The sequence below is a fragment of the Cydia strobilella genome, chromosome 1 (assembly GCF_947568885.1).
Source record: "Cydia strobilella chromosome 1, ilCydStro3.1, whole genome shotgun sequence".
NCBI classification, from domain to species: Eukaryota; Metazoa; Arthropoda; class Insecta; order Lepidoptera; family Tortricidae; genus Cydia; species Cydia strobilella.
Genome location: NC_086041.1, coordinates 17,777,659 through 17,800,232, shown reverse-complemented (window position 1 = coordinate 17,800,232; position 22,574 = coordinate 17,777,659). Strand labels below are relative to the sequence as shown.

Genomic DNA, 22,574 nt, shown 5'->3' with positions numbered 1-22,574 from the left:
GGCTCTTAAGTAAACCTTGTTAGTGCTCCTCTTCGTGTAAATATACTATTTAAGGTAGGTACGTAGTAATTATATTTAATAGCACTTGAAAATATGTATGTGAAACCTATTCTGTTAGGTATCATATTTTCTGGCTGCCTACACGGGCACAAAAAAAACCCAAAAAGGCATTTGCTTAGTTGCTTTAGGGTATTGGTTTTCATTTTTAGTTGCCTTCAATAGCGGCATCGGCGGCCTGAGTCACTTTAGCTTATATGTATATTATATGGCTTTAGCCTACCGAAGGAAATATATGGAAGCCAAATTAGATTCGGCCACTGACATATAATTGATATAATAATCTTCTTTCTTTCATTATTATTTATTTATCCTCCGATCCACCGACCACCGGGTTTGATACTAGATACGTATCGTCAGAGCGAGTGGCTAATGCTCGACATGTCTCACGTTTCACGTAAATAAAGTAAGGCTTCAAACAAGACTGCTACATTTGTAACGGAAATTCGTATTGAAATTGCTACAATCGCAGAGCCATTTGTCAACCGGTACCCTGGTTGAGCGCCGCGCCGGCTAACATCAAATTTATCATAGCATAATCTGGACACCGGGGCCGCTCGTAAAAAAATTAATGGTTGGCCAGCGAACAGGATAAAGAACAAATCGCACAGCTAATATGAAACAAGTCTTACACGTCTCTCGACCATGTTTTTTATACCACACCTGTGTATAAGGGTAAAGGTAGCAAGAAGGAATTCAAAAACTATCGTCCGATATCGTTGGTGCCCGCCATCTCAAAAATATTTGAGACGGGAATTTGTGATAGGCTGATGAGCTTCTTTAGGTCGAATGAATCGTTATGCTCTCAGCAGTATGCTTATCAGGCTGGTCGATCTGTGCTAGGTTAAACTCTGCTTATTATGCCGTAACCAGACTCAAAGGCTCCTTGTCTCAAAAGAATCTACTAGCCGCCTACTACGCTTATTTTCACTCCCATCTTTCCTATGGAATCGATATTTGGGGTTCAGCTGCAGACCGTGATCGCCCTTTTATTATTCAAAAAAAGTCGTCCGGTCTATATGCAGAGTACCACCTGACGAACCAGCAAGAGAGCTTTTTATTAAATTACGCATCCTAACGGTTCCCTCGCTCTTTATATTTGAGGTGGGAAAACTTATCCGACGGAGCAGGAAACACCTTTCCATCTCTACTATGCGTGAGTCGTCAAGACGAACGCAGGTACTAGTAATACCTAGGCACAGGCTTGCAAAAACAGGTAACTGCTTCCAAATTATAGGCCCACGCATCTATAACAGGTTACCGTCTGATATAAAGGATGTTGCATCAGATCCCATTTTTATAAGAAAACTCAAGTGTTTCCTGATCCAAAAGGCGTATTACTCGGTTAAGGAATTTCTGGAAGGCTAATTGGGATCACTCCTAACGTATTGGAACGGGGTATGATTATTTTATTTACAATTGAATTATTATTATTATTTTTTGTTATTATTGTTATTCTAATGTTTAATGAAACCCAATTTTAATTGCACATATTTCTGACATATCTATTGTAAATAATAATATTAATAATGTAAATTACGCATCCATGACAATGTATGATTAATACTAATAAAAAATATGAATATGAATATGAATATACATATAGTATGTGCGGAAAGAGAAGAGTTATAGAAGAGGAGAATGAGGAAGAGGAGAGTAAAGAGGAAGAGGGATTTAGAAGAGGAATTTCGATAGTTATGGAAAAGTAACACAAGCAGTTGACTTATTCGCACCAGGTTTAATAAAGTACTGACATAAAAACATGAATTACAGACATACGTCAAGGGTTTAAAAATAGAGTTCTAGAAAAAGAACTTAAAACTAAACATAGACAATAAATAAGTATCAAAAACTATACAAATACAAATACAACCTTAACAAGAGTAGCATTTTTTATTGGAATAGTTGGCCATGATAAAACAACACACATTGCTTTTTTCCAACTGAAAAGTCTTGCTAGCCTGTCATTCTGACATCTGGATCCAGTAATAAGGATAGTATAACAAACTAAATTGTCAAGTTCCGTTGCTCTCATTATCATGTACATGTCAATTTATCCGGGACTGGCTCTCCGTCTAATGCTTTAAAGTATCATCCACATAGCATCCTTTGCGCCAAACACTACTCGTTGAATCTATCTGTCTGTGCTTTACGATAATTAAGTCCAATAGAGCACCAACATAAATACGTATTAATCTGTTCGAATGTTGATTACGGCAATGGTACACAAACGAAATAACCACAATATACCAGGCATTTTTTTGACCGCCAACCCTTTCCACCCGCAATAGAATAGCAGCAGTTAGCCCTAATGTCCCTTGTACTGTAATGTAACCTGTAACGGTTTGCTTTGTCATGCAGATAATAACGGTCTAATCTAACATGTCGGGTAACACTTTTTAGGGTTCCGTACCTCAAAAGGAAAAAACGGAACCCTTATAGGATCACTCGTGCGTCTGTCTGTCTGTCTGTCCGTCTGTCACAGCCTATTTTCTCCGACACTAATACTGGAGCAATTAAGTTGAAATTTGGTACACATATGTAAGTTTGTGACCCAAAGATGGTTATGTAACGTAAACAATAGTTATTTGTGCAACAAGAGAGGAAAGTTGGTTTTTCTTGCGAGTGTTTATTTTGACTCCCGAGAAAGGGAAAGATTCTATCATTGAATCACGAGCGAAGCGAGTGATTCTAAGGTAGAATCTTGAGCGTAGCGAGGGACTCAAAAACACGAGATGTAAAATAACTGCTCTCGTGTTGCACACATAATTTTTCACCTCAGTAGTGAGAACATATTAAAGGTTAAAATGTATTTCGAATTACTCAGAATAAACAGAAAAAAAAAGTATTATAATATGTACGATACGATAAGATACGATACGAGACGAGACCGGACCGGACCGGACCGGACCGGACCGTACCGTACCGTACCGTACCGTACCGTATCTTTACCTATAGATCACCGGAAAACCTATTAGAAATGTGCAGTCAAGCGTGAGTTTTTGATCCGACCCCTACGGGTTTTTTAAAGACAATTATAATACATTGTTTAAATTGTGTTATGTACGGAACCCTTGGAACGCGAGTCCTTGGCCGCACTTGGCCGGTTTTAAGGTAAGACTTCGGGTAACGGTTTTGATTTATATGAGTAGAGGTACCACCAGTTAACATTTGACGTTTACGTTAGCGACTGCGTAAACTATATCGCAGTCCATCTCGCTCATACTGATGTACTGGTGCGATAGAGAGGGAATGCGATCGAGTTCACGCAGACGCTGACGTAAATGTCAAATGTCAACTCGTGGTAGTCATGTAGATCTACTAGACTACTAGAGAAAGATTCCTATTGTTACTACAAATGCAAAAGCCTCATTTTTTTTTCAATGATACCTGCCTACTAACTAAATATAATTTTTAATAGAAAGTTTTAGGCAAAAAAATGATTTTTGCACTAGCTTTTATCGCGGACTGTACTTTTCTTTCCACTAATACTCAATCGAGACAATTCAAATAACCAAAGCACAATTAGTTTGCGTTGTTTCATCACAGAGTTCCCATGACCACCTCCTGTCTCCATCATCAGATCAGCTCATGTATGCAAAATTTCAGCTCAATCGGACATCGGAAAGTGGGTTAAATTTAGCTTCAGATTTGACCTACAGTAACTAAGTTAATACACGGCAAGTTAAATAAAAGCTTGTAATAATACGAGTAAAAAGGTTGTAATAAAAAAAACCGACTACAGAAAACAGTTTGAAATGTCTTTAGTATGATTTACTACTAAGCATAGTGCATGTTATAAGTTTATAACAATTACAATTATCCCCAAAACCTAAAATATTTGTCGTGTAGGAATTCCTTTCTAGTCTTCCTAAGCAGTTCCATTTCACCCTTGAAATGCAAATGAATAGAATAGAATAGAAATCATTTATTCAGACAACACATCAATACAACACATATATAGCAAATACCTAGGACAAACAGTCCAAGAGTCCAGTCGAGAAAGAGGTCACTCGTCGAATCCGACTCGGTTGGGCAGCGTTCGGGAAGCTCCACAGTATTTTTTCGTCCAAATTGCCGCAGTGTCTTAAGTCAAAAGTCTTTGACCAGTGTGTGTTGCCAGTGATGACATACGGATCTGAGACGTGGGCGCTAACAATGGGCCTCATAAGAAGGCTCAAGGTCACGCAAAGGGCAATGGAGAGAGCTCTGCTCGGGGTTTCTCTGCGTGATAGAGTCAAAAATGATGATATCCGCAGTAGAACTAGGGTCACCGACATAGCTCGCAGAATTGCAAACCTTAAGTGGCAGTGGGCGGGCACATTGCTCGCAGAACTGATGGCCGGTGGGGCCGGAAGGTTCTGGAGTGGCGTCCGCGTACCGGAAGACGAACTGCCGGTAGGCCTCCAACAAGATGGAGCGACGACCTGGTGAAGGTCGTGGGAATTCGGTGGTTGCGAGCGGCACAGGATCGGTTGGAGTGGCGAGCCTTGGGGGAGGCCTATGTCCAGCAGTGGACGTCTATCGGCTGACATGATGATGATGATGATGATAGCAAATACAAGACAAAGATAAACAAAACAGTAGAAATAGAGATGTGAAGCCGAAATGGTCTCCACTCAGCAATGCAGCTGGCACGACTAGCGTGGTCAACGGCTCAAATGCTTGGTTTATTAATGATAAAAAAAAACCCGCTATAAGTAATCCTTAATCGCTAAATCCTCATGGAACATCCTAATACATCCTCATCATCAGAACTCGACCTTGATAAAAATGTTCGTTAAAAACATAACTTGATGACGTAAAAGACATGTCGCCAAACGTGAAATACGTGTGTCGTTGTGGTGTTCCGTTCTGGTCTTCATCAGGAGTTCCACTTCATTAAATGTCACTTTTCTGAATGTAAATGCATCCTTGAAAATACAAAAATAACAATACCTATGTACTCCTATAAGATTTGAGGAGTTTCCTCGATTCCTCTTGGATCCAATCATCAGAACTAGATTTTGACAAAAATGGGACCAATCTGTAAGTATATGTACATACATAAGTATATCTACGTATATGTAGTTGAGAAATGACGAAGTTCTGAGGTAACACACATAATTTAACTATTGCACAATAAAACATAAGTACAAATGACTGGTCAGATTTAATACATTTTACAATTACAAATACAAAATACTTTATTTCATAAAAGTCACCTGAATGTATTCGGTTAGAACCATACTGATACTGCATGATAGGGATGGCCAGGGAGCGCCACAAGCCCCCTCCCGCAACAAATTGCATATATATATGTACATACTTGGAAAAATTCGGCCCATGCCGCCGTGACCGCGGGATCTGCTGCGATTGCAGAGGACGCTGGTTCGATTCCAGCCCTGGGCACTGCAGGCCTTGATCACTCTTACCTTCGTATATGACATTTATTTCGGTTTTTAAATAAATTATCAGTAAATAAACTTTGAACAGCTCAAACATATATACCAGCAAATACGTTATTTTTTGCCACCACATAAAAACTCTTTGATACCCCTGTAGTAGACGGCCATGTAGGAGGGCCAGTGCACATGCGCGGGGTGGCAGGGGAAGAGGCGCGCGTCGGCGTCGGTCAGCGCCTCCGCCAGCGCGCACGCGCCGGCGCTCCGCATCACCCAGTTGTGCGTTGTGAAGAACTTTATGTTATCCTGGAGGATATACAACTGTCTGTTGAGCCGTCTGTACCTACAAATAAATGCTGTGTTACAATGATGTGGAGCCAAGCATCCACTGGATAAGCTTCATTGTACTCGTAAGTTACATCGGATACAGTTAAATACATAGTGTAAGACAATTCACTAGATAACATTTCAAAGTCTAGTTACTACGAGTAGGTCAAATTAGGTATCATATGACAGGACTTTCAAATAATATAGAAAAAAAATTGAAACCGGACAAGACAAAGAAATATCCCTGAAAAACCAACATACAAACAATAAGTTGTGCAAATTAGTGAGCCAATATGCCGATAGGTGGCGCTGTACACAATATACCCTACATACAATTACTTACATTACCTGAACTGGGTGTGCAAGTTAAATGAACTCGCCCTTGACCGGTTTTTAAGAATAGAAATTGCAAGACTGCCTGACCTTTATTCATGAACTTTCATGGTGTCATCTGCCACTTGACCATACCACTGCGTAATGTCAATATAGGATAAAATAAAATAGAATAATGATTTATTGCCACATAATTTTCAACCAAAATGAGAACAGGATTCGTAAGTACCTACCGTTAGCACAACAGTACTTACTTATAATCAGTGGCCGGAATTCTTGTGGCAGTTTGAATTGTCATTAGCGACTTCTCATTTATCGACTTTCGATATACCGATATCGATATAATGTAAAATATAACATATTAAGAAAGATTAAAATTAGAAGTAAATAACAAGCTATCTTATCGCTAAAGAGCGATCTCTTCGAGATAACTTAATTTTGAGTAATTGATAATGCGAAATATAGATGTGCAATATAAATAGTTAATAGTTTCACACTTAGTTACTTCAGTTCCGTTTTTTTTTTAATTTCATGTCAAAGTCTGTTTTAGTCATCATCATCATCATCATGTCAGCCGATAGACGTCCACTGCTGGACATAGGCCTCCCCCAAGGCTCGCCACTCCGACCAATCCTGTGCCGCTCGCAACCACCGAATTCCCGCGACCTTCACCAGGTAGTCGCTCCATCTCGTTGGAGGCCTACCGGCAGTTCGTCTTCCGGTACGCGGACGCGGTTTGTTTTAGTATTAACAAATAATCCATTAGTTTCTTTATTAAAGAAATAAGTACTCATCTTTTTTCCATATTATCTGCTTAAATTACTTCTTTTACAGTCAAATATCCATTCACTATTATAACTTTTTAATATTTAGTATTCTACCTTGTATTGATATACCCGTATATTAGAAGTCGAAAAATGAGAACTCCCTATGACAGTTCATAAATGCCACATTAATTCCGGTATCTGCTTATAATTATTTATCCATAACATTTTCATGAATACTATATATTCATTACTAGTCAATTAATGATATCTTGTCAAATGTGAAATTGTGAATATATCGTCTAAGATACGTTATATATGGTCGACCTTCACCCATACGTCTGACGGATGAAACTTATATTTTATGAAAGAAAATATGATCCTGAACATAAATAAATAGGGTTGCCTAATGAAATATGGTCAAGGCTATTTTTAATAAATTTTTGAAAATAATTTTTTTTCTTCAAATTTCACCGATTTGTTTGACGAACGAAATAAGTTCCAGTGGAAAGTATACAACTTCTACAACATGAATAAATTAGGTTGCCTATGTTTTTCCGGTCACTATTATGAGGTTGCCGTGTTTAAACAGGTGAGTTAAAATCGATAATTGCACCCATCTGTCTGACGCTTGAATTATATATCAAAATAATGGTAATTTTATTGCGAATACAATGGTATAGGGTTGCCTGCAAAAATCCGGTTACAAATAAGGGTAGCCAGGCTTTTAAATAAATTAAGACGGAAAGACTTTCAGCGATAACTCAAAAACGGCTTAACTGATCACGGTTGTTTTAACTATTTTCGAATGTGTTTATTAATCACTATTTTTGTGGTTTTTCTCATAATTTGTGGATCAATGGTTCAAAAGTTAGAAGGAAAAACCCTTTTTTTTTTCTAAATAATTATTTCCGAAATGATTCACTTTATCAAAAAATGTTGTTCAAAGAGCCCTATTTATTTTGAAAGACCTATCCAACGATACCCCACACCATAGGGTTGAAACGATAAAAAAAATTTCACACACATTTTGTTTTTTTCAAAGCGATTATTTCCGAAAATATTCACTTTATCAAAAAATGTTTTTCTAAAACCCGTATTTATTTTAAAAGACCTATCCAACGACATCCGACATCATAGGGTTGAAACGTAACAAAAAATCCTTACATACATTTTGTTTTTTTCGAGGCTATTATTTCCGAAAATATTCACTTTATCAACAATTGATTTTTAAAAACCTGTATTCATTTTAAAAGACCTATCCAACAATATCCGGCACTATAGGTTTCAAATGAAAAAAAAAATCCTTACATACATTTTGTTTCTTTCGAAGGGAATATTTCCGAAAATATTCACTTTATCTAAAATTGATTACTAAAGATCCTTATTCATTTTAAAAGACCTATCCAACAATATCCGGCACTATAAAGTTAAGTTAGAGTTGAAACGAAAATTGTTCATATATTTTGTTCTTTTAGAAGCGATTATTTCCTAAAATATTCACTCTATCCCTATGGTGTAGGATGTCGTTGGATAGGTATTTTAAAATGAATAGGGGTTTTGAACAGACATTTTTTGATTAAGTTACTATTTTCGAAAATAATCGCTTCTCTAGGAACAAAATATATGTAAAAAAAATTTTTTCGTTTCAACCCTATAGTGCCGGATATTGTTGGATAGGGCTTTTAAAATGAATAGGGGTCTTCAATAATCAATTTTAGATAAAGTGAATATTTTCGGAAATAATCCCTTCGAAAGAAACAAAATGTATGTAAGGATTTTTTTTTCATTTCAAACCTACAGTGCCGGGTATTGTTGGAAAGGTCTTTTAAAATTAATAGGGGTTTTCAAAAATCAATTGTTGATAAAGTGAATATTTTCGGAAATAATCACCTCGAAAAAAACAAAATGTATGTAAGGATTTTTTGTTTCGTTTCAACCCTGTGATGTGGGATGTCGTTGGATAGGTCTTTTAAAATAGATACGGGTTTTAGAAATTTTTTTTTGATAAAGTAAATATTTTCGGAAATAATCGCTGAAAAAAACAAAATGTGTGTGACAATTTTTTTATCGTTTCAACCCTATGGTGTGGGGTGTCGTTGGATAGGTCTTTCAAAATAAATAGGGCTCTTTGAACAACATGTTTTGATAAAGTAAATCATTTCGGACATAATTATTTAGAAAAAAAAGTGTTTTTCCTTCTAACTTTTGAACCATTGATCCAAAAATTATGAAAAAAACCACAAAAATAGTGATTAATAAACACATTCGAAAATAGTTAAAACAACCGTGATCAGTTAAGCCGTTTTTGAGTTATCGCTGAAAGTCTTTCCTTCTTAATTTATTTAAAAGCCTGGCAACCCTTATTTGTGACCGAATTTTTGCAGGCAACCCTATACCATTGTATTCGCAATAAAATTACCATTATTTTGATATATAATTCAAGCGTCAGACAGATGGGTGCAATTATCGATTTTAACTCACCTGTTTAAACACGGCAACCTCATAATAGTGACCGGAAAAACATAGGCAACCTAATTTATTCATGTCGTAGAAGTTGTATACTTTCCATTGGAACTTATTCCGTTCGTCAGACAAATCGGTGAAATTTGAAGAAAAAAAATTATTCTAAAAAAAATACATTAAAAATAGCCTTAACCATATTTCATTAGGCAACCCTATTTATTTATGTTCAGGATCATATTTTCTTTCATAAAATATAAGTTTCATCCGTCAGACGTATGGGTGAAGGTCGACCATATATAACGTATCTACTACATGCACGTATTTTACTTTTTTGGTAATGAGACAAATAAGTGATTGATTTTCGGTTAAGTTTGTAAAAGTCAATTGTACCTACGTGCAGTTGGCCGTAATGGTTAATTCTAATTAACCATTGATCAATTGCATTAACCATTAATTCCGCAATTAATCAATTGCATTACGCATCAATTGCATTAAAGTTAGATAAGAATTACATGGATCGTCAATGGCCATTAAAGTTTTAAATATTAATTAGAATTACTCTCAATTGTAATTAAAGTTTAATGATATTTTTTTTCACAAACTAATAACTAATGTTACTAATGCTTGGTACTACTAAAATTTTAAATAGAAATAAGCATATTAACACAAGCCTCACTGACATATTATAAGATCGTGATATTTTAAAATGAGACAACAAAATGACCCTGAACCCTGGCAGTACCTAGTGGAACTCGGGTTTGGTGCAACATAGGCATACGCTGTTTTAGTAATCCGAAACGTCTTGATAAGCATTTGGGAGAGCAATATCCAAGATAGAGATGATGCTGAAGGCTAGCAGTACCTAGTGGAACTCAGGTTCGGTGCAACATAGGCACACGCTGTTTTGGTCATCTGACTTGTCTTAATGAGCACTTGCCCATGATAGAGCTGATGCTGAACCCTGGCAGTACCTAGTGGAATTCAGGTTTGGTGCAACATAGGCACACGCTATTTTGGGCATCCGACTTGCCTTGATGAGCACTTGGGATAGCAGTACCCAAGATAGAGCTGATGCTGACCCCTGGCTGTACCTAATGGAACTCAGGTTCGGTGCAACATAGCCACATGCAATGTTCTGTATTTACCACAGTAAATCATACGACATAATGTATTTCCAACGGCTCGCTAACCCAAGCATCACGTGACACGACTGCTCTGCACGCGGTCTGTCATCGACTGACTCCTGTCAGTGACATCACTATGACGTAAGCGCTCGAGACGCCAATACACTACAGTATTGTATATTTATTTATTTTGGATGGCGATACTTAAGACGTAGGGGTTGTAGACGTCTGGAATACTTTCGAGCAAGTATTACCTACGCGTCTCTTATTTGCACAATGTTCACGTTCCTCGCGGCACTAAATGTCTGCTTCAAGTCGCAAAACTCTTTGAATGCGCTTTATTTACGATCCCGAGGAACGTAAACTGCTTTGCTTAGGAAATAAGTCTTGTATTACAATTGTACGTGTATTTACGACCTTGGAAATTAACTTGTGTATGCCAGAAACAACGATTTACTGTTTTATCTATGTTCAAACTTTTGTAAGTGTCGAGTCAGATCATAGAAGTGATCATTTGTAGCAATCATTTCATGAAATGATCGGTTGGTCACGAAGTGATCAATTCTGAAATGGCATTTCATGAAATGACCAAATTCTATGATCTGGCTACATAGGGCATAATTTTTAGCCTTAATTCTATTAATTAATAGGCTGTTCTAAAGATCGAAGGCTGAATAACCCTATTTAGATACAAAACTCCACAATGATTATCCGCAGACCCTGAAATCACTATGGAAATGCAGACCAAGTGCCCAGCATCTACAACTCTTCCAATTGCTCATCAAGACAAGTCAGGTGAGAAGAACAGCGTGTTCCTATGCTGCACCAAACCTAAGTTCCACTATGTATGTATGTATGTGTGTATGTGTTCAGCATCAGCTCTATCTTGGGTACTGCTCTCCCAAGTGCTCATCAAGACGAGTCAGATTATCAAAACAGCGTGCGCCTATGTTGCACTAAACCTGAGTTCCACTATGTACTGCCAGGGTTCAGCATCAGCTCTATCTTGGGTACTGCTCTCCCAAGTGCTTATCAAGATGAGTCTGATTACCAAAACAGCGTGTGCCTATGTTGCACCAAACCTGAGTTCCACTATGTACTGCCAGGGTTCAGCATCAGCTCTATCTTAGGTACTGCTCTTCCAATTGCTCATCAAGACGAGTCGGGTGACCAAAAGAGCGTGCGAGAGGGCGGAATTGCTCATGGCAAAAATCAAACGTTAATAGAGTTGGAACGTTGAATTTTATCGACTCTTTCAGCTATCGATAAGTTCAGTCACCTGACTTTAACATTAACCTCTTTGATTAGCTAGGTGGCCATTTGACCTCTTTGATTAGATTAAAAGTAAATTGCATGGCAGTTAACTGTAATTTCTGCCACTAGTCTTTTTGCAACTAATTCAAGTTTAAAAAAAATGGTAAATCCAAAAAGAAAAACAATTAACAAATGGAGAAAGACATATCCTTGTCTTACTTACAACGAAAACAACTCAACAATATACTGCTCTAAATGTAAGGTTCACTTAAAGCACCTAAAAAAAATATTGCGTTGAAACTCACATAACGAGTAAAACACATTCACCTGAGTTTAAAGAGGTAAAGAACGATAATAGTTTTTATCTAGATTTGATAATATTTTTCGTTTGTTGCAACATTCCATGGGAAAAAATTAGTAATCCACATTTCCGGATTTTTTTAAGGTGACTGAACTTATCGATAGCTGAAAAGTCGATAAAATTCAACGTTCCAACTCTATTAACGTTTGATTTTTGCCATGAGCAATTCCGCCCTCTGCTTATATCTCTCATCTTTATAAAATTACGATATTTACGAGTATTCTTGTTAATTGTTAATCATCACTCACATTTGTAATTATGAAATAAAACTATGAAAACGGATTATATCGCGTGTATTGAATTTATAATACATCCTTACGTTTCGAATTGCACCGAACCTGAGGACTAAAAAGTACGGAACCCTCGGTGGGCGAGTCCTACTCGCACTTGCCTGGTTTTAATAGTTTGTGAAGCAATAACCATTAATTATTTTTAATTGTTAGTGGTTCGAAATAAATTAATGTTAATGGCAATTATGTTCAATGCAATTGATAATTAATTTTCCTTCAATGGTTAATGGCAATTAACCTGTTCAATGGTTAACTTTTATTTTTTAATGGTCAGTTGCATTAACGTTCGTCCAACACTGCCTATGTGTACGATTTGTATGTTACTTAATTATTGTATAGTAGGTTTTAATTTTATTCCTTGCGTTGGAACGTCATTGTCATGAATAAGTTTTTGTCAAAAAAATTATTTTTGAAACAAGCATATATCGCTGACTGTACCTTTCTTTCAACTGTGAACTGATACTTATCTAGACAATTCAAACAAATCCAAACACAATGGGGTTGCGTTATTTAATCATAGAGTTCCTATGGCCACCTCTGGTGTCCATCATCAGATCAGCTCTATGGTACCATAATATTGCATTATCATTATCACCCAACTTACGCAAGTACATACGTGAAGTTTCAGCTCAATCGAATAATGGGAAGTGGGTCTAATTTAGAATGCAAGATTTGATCCGAACATACGTATGTAAGTACATACAAAGTATACAAACATGGAAATTAAATAAAAACTTGAAAAAAAGTAATTTTAGTTTTCTAAATACTCTACCGTTGAGAACGTCTCAATTCCATTGTAATCGCGGTTTGATATTATTAATCGTGTTCAGATAATGTTCATCCTTTAAACAGTTACTTCACTATCATTACATAGTATAAAACAAAGTCGCTTCCTGCTGTCTGGATGAACGTCTGTTCCTATAGTATGTATGCTTAGATCTTTAAAACTACGCAACGGATTTTGATGCGGTTTTTTTAGTAGATAGAGTGATTTAAGAGGAAGGTTTATATGTATAATACATCAGCATTGCACCCGTGCGCAGCCGGGCGGGTCGCTAGTATTTTTTATATTAAGTATAAAGGAAGTTGGGTTTCTTTGTGGTTATAGTTTTCGGTATAAGTCCGGCTAAGTGCAAAGCTAAGCCTTGCCATCATTCCATTAAGAATACGCTTCTCATTAGTCATTATAGTACGTTGAGGTGTGTTTTTTTTAACACCGAGTAGCAGAAACTTGTGCACGCATTCTGTTGTAGTTGTACAAGCAGTTCTAGTCAATATGGTCCGTAGACTATATCCGTATCGCAGTTAAATAACTGTAACAGGATAAGGGTCTCCACCGGCACCAATCTGCCTTTACCTAATGTTACAGTTAGGTACAGAATTTTTAACTAGTAGTAACGCATTTCTTATTTTTGCATTAAGTTGCTCGATGCAACGCAATTCCTCGTCAGCCAAAAGAACCAAATTGTTTGCCTAGAGTGTGACGTACTTGCTTGGTTTCCTTTTGACCATTCGCCACGCGTCCAAGACATAAGCTGGTACAGTCATGAGGCAGAAACTGCCTACCGCTAACTTTACAGGAGATCTGGTCATCACTACTCCCGGGAATGGCACCTTATCTGAAAAAAGAAACCTTTTTTGTCCATTGCTTTTGCTAAGTGCTTAAACTGCCTATGCCTATGCCTACTAATGAAACTGGACAAGTGGACAATGTCAAATAAGTCATAGCTCACTTGAGAACACCTTTTAAGACCTAACTAATGAGCCTCAAAATCAGCATGTTGCTACAAGGCATAATTATTATGTATTTTTAACATGGAAACCAATATAAAAGGCAAAAAGTGTTGGTAAACACGGATTTAAGGCGTTATTCATAAACGCATCACAACCCTCAATTAGCTATTATAATATAACGTTTGTCTTAGAGAAAGGGATTATTTTTATTTTATTTAGCCAAGTTTAGTGTCCCACTGCTGAACAAAGGCCTCCCCTCCTTTCCTCCACTCAAACCTGTCGTTTGTACTTTCCCGCCAATCCGGATAAAATGCGTCCAAGTCCCGCCATCTCCTTTTCGGTCTACTTGAACCCCGCCCTGCACCATCGATGGTGTTACGTGGGTCCCACTCCACTCGGTAACCGGATTCGAATTCGGTAACTCGGTAAGGGATAAAACATAAATTAACTAATTGAGGATTGAAAAGTTTTATGAATATATGTTATAGTTTGTATACTTTCAATGTAAACAAGTGGGGATGGAATGGAAGGATCAGCCTTGTGTAAATGCGGCGAGGACATCCAAACCATAGAACACATAATTGAACGCTGCCCTCTGCACTCATACACTGGAGCTAAAGAGTAGAGAAAACCTGCTGCAACTCACACCCGATGCAGCAGCGTGGCGCAATAGCTTAAATGTTGACATAACTTTTTCGATTTGTATTCTTTTGGACCCGCTTTATTATTTCGCGATAAAACTGTAAAATGTTATCTATGTAATTGGCTATATTGTAAAATATGCCATACGACTAAATACTTTTAACTTTTAAAAACTTACGAAAATTATCTGCCTTGCTCGCCCTGAGAAATAATTCGGACATCATTCTCCATGTCATTGGGTTGACTTCGCTTGTACAGCAATTGTAGACCGACACCTTGCCTCTAAAATGTTACAAATAGTTAAAGGTCTACTACGGTTTTTTGTGTAGACGTTTTCTAGAAATCGATTTTCGCTCATGTCGCTTTGGACACGGGTATATTTGGTATTAGTGTATTCAGTATGATGTCCTGAACACAAATGTATGAGATGAAAAGCGCGAAAGTGGTGGGGGTAGTTGCTGTGACGTCATAAAGTCGGCAGTACAAAGTTTTTAACTTTTTTCTTTTAAACATACCATGTGGGGTATCAAATAAAAGGGCTTTGTGAGTAGATCACAAATATATAACATTTTCACTACCTGTACGCCGAGCACATGATTGGCGCGACAGTATCTCGCCGCGAGATAGACTACCCGTCTTTTACTAACTGTATGAATGAAAGAGGGACGGGTAGTCTATGTCGCGGCGAGATACTCTCGCGCCAATCATGTGCTAGCCCGGTTGGTCTTACAAATTATTAGAAAACGTTCAAAAAATTCACAATCCACAGTTGACTTTGAACTGCTATAAATTGAAAATGACAATATATAGGTATATGTAAAAAGTCAGGTTTTTTGTCGACAAAGTCCGGAATGAATAATTATGTCCGTGGTAGCTTAAAAGTGGCCCCTATCCCCGAAAAACGAATAGAAAGTCACTTAAGGTGGTATGGCCACGTAATGCGTAAGGACGAAGAACATGTGGTCAAAAAAGCTGTCTGCCTCCCGGATCGTAAGAGAGGCCGCGGATGCCCTTTGAAAGAAAGAAAGAAAGAAAAGAAAGAAAATACATTTATTTGACGCCACAACATAGTACATAAAAAAGAAACATGCTTTGCTGACATGGTGGACCAGAATGACCAAACTAACTAATAAATTGAATTTACCCGACCTGACAATCCAAGATAGGCAGTCTTGCCACCGAAAAATTAGGAGAGCCGACCCCACCTAAAGTGGGATGGAGCAAAGAAAAAGAATAAGTACTTTCCTTATTTTTGAACGTTTGCTAATAATTTATTAGACCAAGTAGTGAAAATGTTACAGTATGTTATATATTTGTGATCTACTCACAAAGCCCTTTTATTTGGTACCCCACGTGGTATGTTTAAAAGAAAAAAGTAAAAAACTTTGTACTGCCGACTTTATGACGTCACAGCAACTACCCCCCACCACCTTCGCGCTTGTCATTCATATATTTGTATTCAGGACATCATACTGAATGTACTGATACCAAATATACCCATGTCTGAGACGACATGAGCGAAAAGTAACCTAAAGCCTGTTCGGCCACCCTACTATAACTGAAACGGTTAGTAAGAAGTTATTATGGTCAGCTAACGGTGGGAGCAGACGGTTCACTCGAATGAATGTTCACTTGAGTGAATGTTTCATTTTTCTTTCATTGCATGTTCACACGGCTGCTGGTAAGATTATTCACTTTTTCTTTTCTTTTACTATTGCGTCGAATGAAGTTGTGCGTCTTGGGTTAATTTTTATTTGTGATCATTTAATAAAGATGATAATAAAGATGATAATACACACTTGTTAGAACGTGACAGGCATGGTCACAGGCGATAAAAATGCGACCGTTCTCTACTGGTTATTGTTTTACTACAAATACCATATCCTGCTTTTTTCAAGAAGTCTATGTTAAGTTCTAAAGTTATGTTTTCTTTTATTTATGTAATGTCTTGTTTATTTGTGCTTACGAATAAATCTTATTCTATTCTGTCTATGTGCGAATAGATAATTCGCAACTCGTGTCGATTTAAAACACTCCCTTCGGTCGTGTTTTAATTTATCGCCTCTCGTTGCGCATTTTCTATTTCTCGCACTTGTGTCGTAATGTAGGTACTATTATTACAGTATATATGGTATAATATATGGTTTATGGTATTACTTTACCGCTCTAGTGCGGTAATTAGCACCTTACGTGCCTATGTCGAAAATTTCAAGCACTATATCAGCTATATGTACTGTAAAACGTTGTACGGGACGCGTGGGAATAGGTAATTCGCACTTGTATCGTAATGTTCTATTACTGTTTAGAGTGAACGACGGACACGATAGCCATATTGACCACGCAATCCAGCGGAATTAGATCAGCAACTACTTTCGCGTCACAAAAAAGGACCCGGAGGAAGCCTCTCGCCACATTAGTCTGTAGTATAGTATTGCCTTGCCACGCGTCCACCCAACCTGCCAGCGGTTCACTACGCGCTGCTCCTACTGTAACAACAAAACAAACACATTATTCAGTCGTACTTAACAAATATTAAGAAGGGTTAATTTAATAGGTTATCTGTTTTACTCTGTAGAGGGTGTAAAGGAACTAAAAATATGTTAAATTACGTTAGGTACTTTTATATTCGAAGCATTTAGAAAATGTAAAAATGACGGTGGTCATGTATTTACCAATAGATGGCCTCAAAATGACTGTGGGCACATCTCCGTGGTGTTCTGCTAGGTACGCTTCAGCTAGGGATTTGCTGAAAGAGTAAGTGTTTGGCCGTCCATCTGCAAACACAGAGAACCCAAATATTAGAAAAAAAGACAAACCAAAGAAATTCAAATTGAACACAATCTCCCAAAGAAAAATGAAAGCATATGCACGTGTTAGTTTAAAAAAAAAAAACCTACAAATTTATAGTTTTGAGTTACTTAACCCTTAATAGCGTTGAAAAAGTTCGGAAAAATTCACGTTTTTTTCCATTCTATTCGTTTTTTTCAGAAATTTATAGAAAAAAATCACGAAAGTTTCCGCTCTTATTTTTCAGAAATAAACGATTAAAACCGAAAAAAACTAATTGAAAAAAACGAATCTTGTTTTCAATTTGAAAGTTGTACATAAAATTGATAAGTATAATAGTTATTTGTTATGCAAGGCTGCAAAGTGGTTATTTGGCGTGAGTGTTATAATTGAAAGCTAAGCGAACGAAGGAATCTAAGATTGAACCCTGAGCGACGCGAAGGGTTCAAAGATAGATTCCTGCGCGTAGCGAGGCTTTCAAGACACGAGACGCCAACTAATTTTGCAGCCGTGCGGAACACACAAATTTTCACCTAACCACAGCGAGGAAAATGCGAGATGCAAGAAAAACAATAAAAAGATACATGCACCACAGACAATTACAATCATCGTATTCGAAATTCAAATGACTTTTGCACGCTAGCGGATAAAATAGACTTTTGCACGCAGATTTCGCGCTATAGACTGAGGTTTTCCGAGCGAGTGAAGTGAAACTGTGAGACCCGTGCAACGTACATTTTAAAAGGTATTGTTTATGTTATTATATATCATGATACTTTAGTAACATCAATTGGTGCTTATAGAATCTAAAGAACTAAAACTGTAGGAGCGATGCATTTGGACAAGACAGATTACAGTAAAAAGTGATACTCTTTATTTATTTTTCAATATAAGTATTAAATTTAAATACAAATAATGACTTTGCCTCGATAAACGTTGTTTTTATTTATGTATAAATATATTTTTTTAATATGAAAAACAGAAAATAAGCATACATTCAATTCAAAAACTCGATGACAGGTTAAGATGCCACTCTTTTGAGAATCACTCGAAGACATTTTATCATATCTTATCGAACATCGAACACATTCATTTCTAATTAAAAGCTAAACATAGACTGATATATTTGTTGTGGGATTGGTATTGATAACGATTATTATTGTTCTACTATTTGGTAAAAATGCCGCGTCCAAAGAGCGGTGTTTGGGAACATTGGAAACAATCAATACCAGAGATAGAAATCGATTATTGCCAGAACGTAATCTTTATTTGGGCGAATTTGCACATACAAACGGACTGCAGCGACGACATGGAGACAGAAATGATTGAAGTATATGATGACAGTGAGAGTGATTAAAAATAAATAAAAAAAATTGATTTATTAGTTTTTTTCTTTAAAATCCCGAAAAAAGGGAATAAAACGAAAATTTCATAAACTTCTGAAAAAAACATTAATTTTTTCCGGTTTTCTCAACGCTAACCCTTAACCAGGTGGTGATTTCATAGAGCACATGGTGAGCTCAATTTAGTCGTTATGGCGTCACAGTTCCTACCCCCACCATTTTCGCGCTTATCATCTCATATTTTTGTGTTCAGGACACCATACTGAATGCACTGATACCAAATATACCCATATCAGACATGACTTGTGCAAAATGCAAATCTACTATTAAGGGTTAATACGGTACTCAGAAATATTTTGGTTGCTTCCTTGTCGTCGCCGTGCTCTCTGAGGAACTTATAGACCGCGTCGATATTCGCTGGAGGGGGGTAAACCCTCTCCTCCACCACTTGCTGGTCCGTGTTGGTGTAGGCTGTGGATACGTAGACAAATGCCTGAAAAGATAATTTGTGAAATACGAGTACCTACACACATAGGTAATAAATACATCGTACGGTCATCTAGATAGTTTAATTTTATTATTAGAAAAGTGAGTACGGTGCGATTTATTCTCTATGATTAATTCATAATAATTGTGTCATGGAACGGAAACCATGTTTAAAGTACATAGGTACCTATTATATATATATATATATATATATAGTTTTAAGTCGGTAATCCCTTCCGGTATCTTATCTGTCCCAGGAATAGATAGAAGATAGCCATACACTCACGGATTGGTCCGCCGGACACGTCTCGGATCTGATCCGGGTGAATTGCAGAAAATATGTGTACCTTTTGTATTTCGTAACTAAACTGAGAATAAACGAAATTGATAATTGCTGTAACGAAACTGATAACGTAAGGCGTGGGACACATGGAACAAAATCTGTTGCCCGGTTTCATAAAGCAGAATTATTAATGAAACATTAATTATAATTCCAATCAACAATATTTACTCGTATTATAAACTTTGATTTACATAATCACAGTGAGAATAGGTAGGTTAACTAATTAACAACAAATGTGATCTAAATTTGTAATCACTTAATTTCTTACAATTATTATGGTTTCTATAATTGTACCTTAATTTTATGAATAAGTTGAATAATAGACCGCGGGCCAGGCGCAAATTTCGTCAGTCATCGCCTCCCGGGCGAAAACTCGTATAGTGGTTAACGGCTATATGTATGATGAACCCTCGTGGACGTCAGCTGCCGCTCCATTGGTGTGTTAAGGAATGGCAGCCACCGAAACACGTAAAAAAATCATCGCCTTCCGCTTGATACTGTGTCAGATGATAGTTTAGATGTTATTGTGAATATATTTTTTAAGAAAAAAAAACCGATGCTTGGAAAGGCTTGGAAAGCTATCAGGGCCAGCAGCGGAGTTAACATCCAAGGTGTTTAGGACATCAAAAACTTGCTTTGATGTGAAAGGTATGTCACAATATAGTACGGTCTAAACACGACCCACCTTATCGACTATAGGATGTACAGTAAAATCCGGTTCCTGAGAGTATGCTTTATGAAACTCAACAGCAAAAGCATTGGCAATGTCTATGGGGTTGGTAAGTATCTCCACTGGGACTTAATTGCAGGCGGAATTTCCACTCTAGATGCACTGAGCCTGCAAATGTGGGCATAGAATTTCTTGTCACCATTTGATAATATGTTATTTTTTTCATACCGACCCTTACTTTTCTCTCCACCAGTCTCTGTGACACACCGGTTGTTAATTGCTTTGAACCGTTCATAATCCTCATCCGTCTTGCTTACTTTATAGGAGTCCCATCTTAATCGTTTTTCTTGCCACTATGTCTTTATTAATCCAAGGTTTGTTGTATTTATTCTGTTTTACTGTGACCAGAGGAGCGTGGTTTTGAATAAATTCTGCAAGAGTAACTTTAAATTCTGTCCCTAATGTAGGTATCTAAAACAGGCAGTCGAGACATGTAGAGCGCCTTACTCGGTGTTGCAATCCGTAGACCGGAATTAACCGGCTCCGCAGTGCCACACAGAGTCTTACGGGGCGACCTGCGTGCCTTTTTCTTCCTTTCCATGCACCAGTGTGAATCCCTCCTTATCCACATCGGTGCGGGAGGACTTCTCTAAAAGGGGAGCCCGTGATTTACACGCCTTAGAAGGCGCGTTGACCCGGTTAGCTGCGACAGACTGACCGGCAACGTCAGCATAAGCACGCTGACGTGACTTGGAGGAGACAGGAGACGGTCGCACGCGCGGGGGGTACGCGGGTGGTGCAGCGGCGCGTGCGGCACATTTTACAGTGTCAGCAGCACGTAAACTAACCGACTCGATCTCTCGACTCGATGTCAGGTCGATAATCGCTCTTGAAATTTGAAACCGCCGACCGAGTTGGAGTATTCCGCAAACATGTAATTTCTTCGCGTAACTCGGCGATAGTGACTAGGCTAGCTTCAAACTTCATAATAACTTCGGCTAATCTTGTATTTAGGGCCACGATTTCCTTAAACAAGAGGCGAACGTCGACATTATCCGGAGCACACGACGGCAGGATTGGGGTACCCGTCGCCACAAACTCCGGAATCCGATCCTTGTTTTCCCTCAGGATTTTCATTATGTCCTCAAGGGACTTCTTCCCGGCTTCATCTCCTCTCCGGTGAGGTACATACGTGCCTACGATCCCAAGGGACTGGCACAGCACTTGCTTCGCTACACAGACGTCTTCCACGGTGAAACTCGACACACGCGAATTCATCTGGACAGCAGTCACTGCATCCATCGCTCCTTCCTGCACCAGCTTGTTTTTTAGTTGCAGGAAGGCGAGGAACTCATTCACGATGGGTTGAGTCTGTTCGGCGCTAATTTCGCAATTAATGATTTAATTACATATCAATGCGTCTATGTCGCTGCGCGCATTGGACAAGACTGATATTACTGACTATATGATGATAAAGCAACTTCTGCTTAATCCTAGGGGCATTTCGTTGAGCCAACAATAGAATTTTAAATGTCAGTACACAGTGGTCACTTTTTTCAATAGGAGGCTGATGAGTTATAGTCTTATAGTAAAACAAAGAGAGCTTTCATTGGTCATAACAAGGTCAAGCAGGGAAGGTGCATTATTGACGCGGAAGCGAGTCGGTTCAGATACAAACTGGTGGAGGTTACTGTCCAGACAGCTCCTGACAATTTCTGCACAGCGCACAGAGGCCAGACAATATTCAGGGTAATTTAAAACGCCAGCAATAATAAGTGTTGTTCAGATGCTAAACGCAGATTTTCAAGTAGATTTGGAGTCCCGCGTCTACCATTCAGGTTCGTTGTCCGAGCGATACACACCAACTACAAGAAAGTGGTATGAGTCAAATCTAACATCCAAGTAGAGAGCTTCAGCTTCATCACAGTGGCGGTACTTCCATACAAGCCCAAAAGCCGGGCTTGCCTTAGATGCCTTACCGAAATTACGTAGTGATATTTAAGATCAATATACCTATAGATTATTTTTTAAACCACGCGCCACAAAAATACGTATTATTAAATTCAAGCCACAGCCCGCGCCGCGGCTGTTTATAAGTGTCTAATTCGTTAACAATGGATTAAGTTGTTCCTTGTGACGGTATGAGATGCTGTCGTGTATAAAAAAGCTGTGTCGTAGTAAATAAAAAGGAGATTGTAAAGAATCGAAA

The 22,574-nt window shown here is 37.9% G+C and overlaps 2 protein-coding genes across 2 annotated transcripts in view; one reads left to right on the top strand and one right to left on the bottom strand.

Annotated features, from left to right (window-relative positions):
• Positions 1-22,574, top strand: part of LOC134748947 (gamma-aminobutyric acid type B receptor subunit 2) — a 320,538-nt gene that overhangs the window by 168,286 nt on the left and 129,678 nt on the right. The window lies entirely within an intron of this gene.
• Positions 1,776-22,574, bottom strand: part of LOC134746221 (putative fatty acyl-CoA reductase CG5065) — a 36,333-nt gene continuing 15,534 nt past the window's right edge. The window contains exons 5-10 of the mRNA XM_063680551.1: positions 19,212-19,359; positions 17,409-17,510; positions 17,036-17,222; positions 14,915-15,018; positions 13,850-13,979; positions 1,776-5,784 (exon numbers count right to left, since the gene is read on the bottom strand). Coding sequence (XP_063536621.1) covers positions 5,559-5,784; positions 13,850-13,979; positions 14,915-15,018; positions 17,036-17,222; positions 17,409-17,510; positions 19,212-19,359 — 897 coding nt within the window. The 3' untranslated portion in view covers positions 1,776-5,558. The remainder of the gene's footprint in view (positions 5,785-13,849; positions 13,980-14,914; positions 15,019-17,035; positions 17,223-17,408; positions 17,511-19,211; positions 19,360-22,574) is intronic.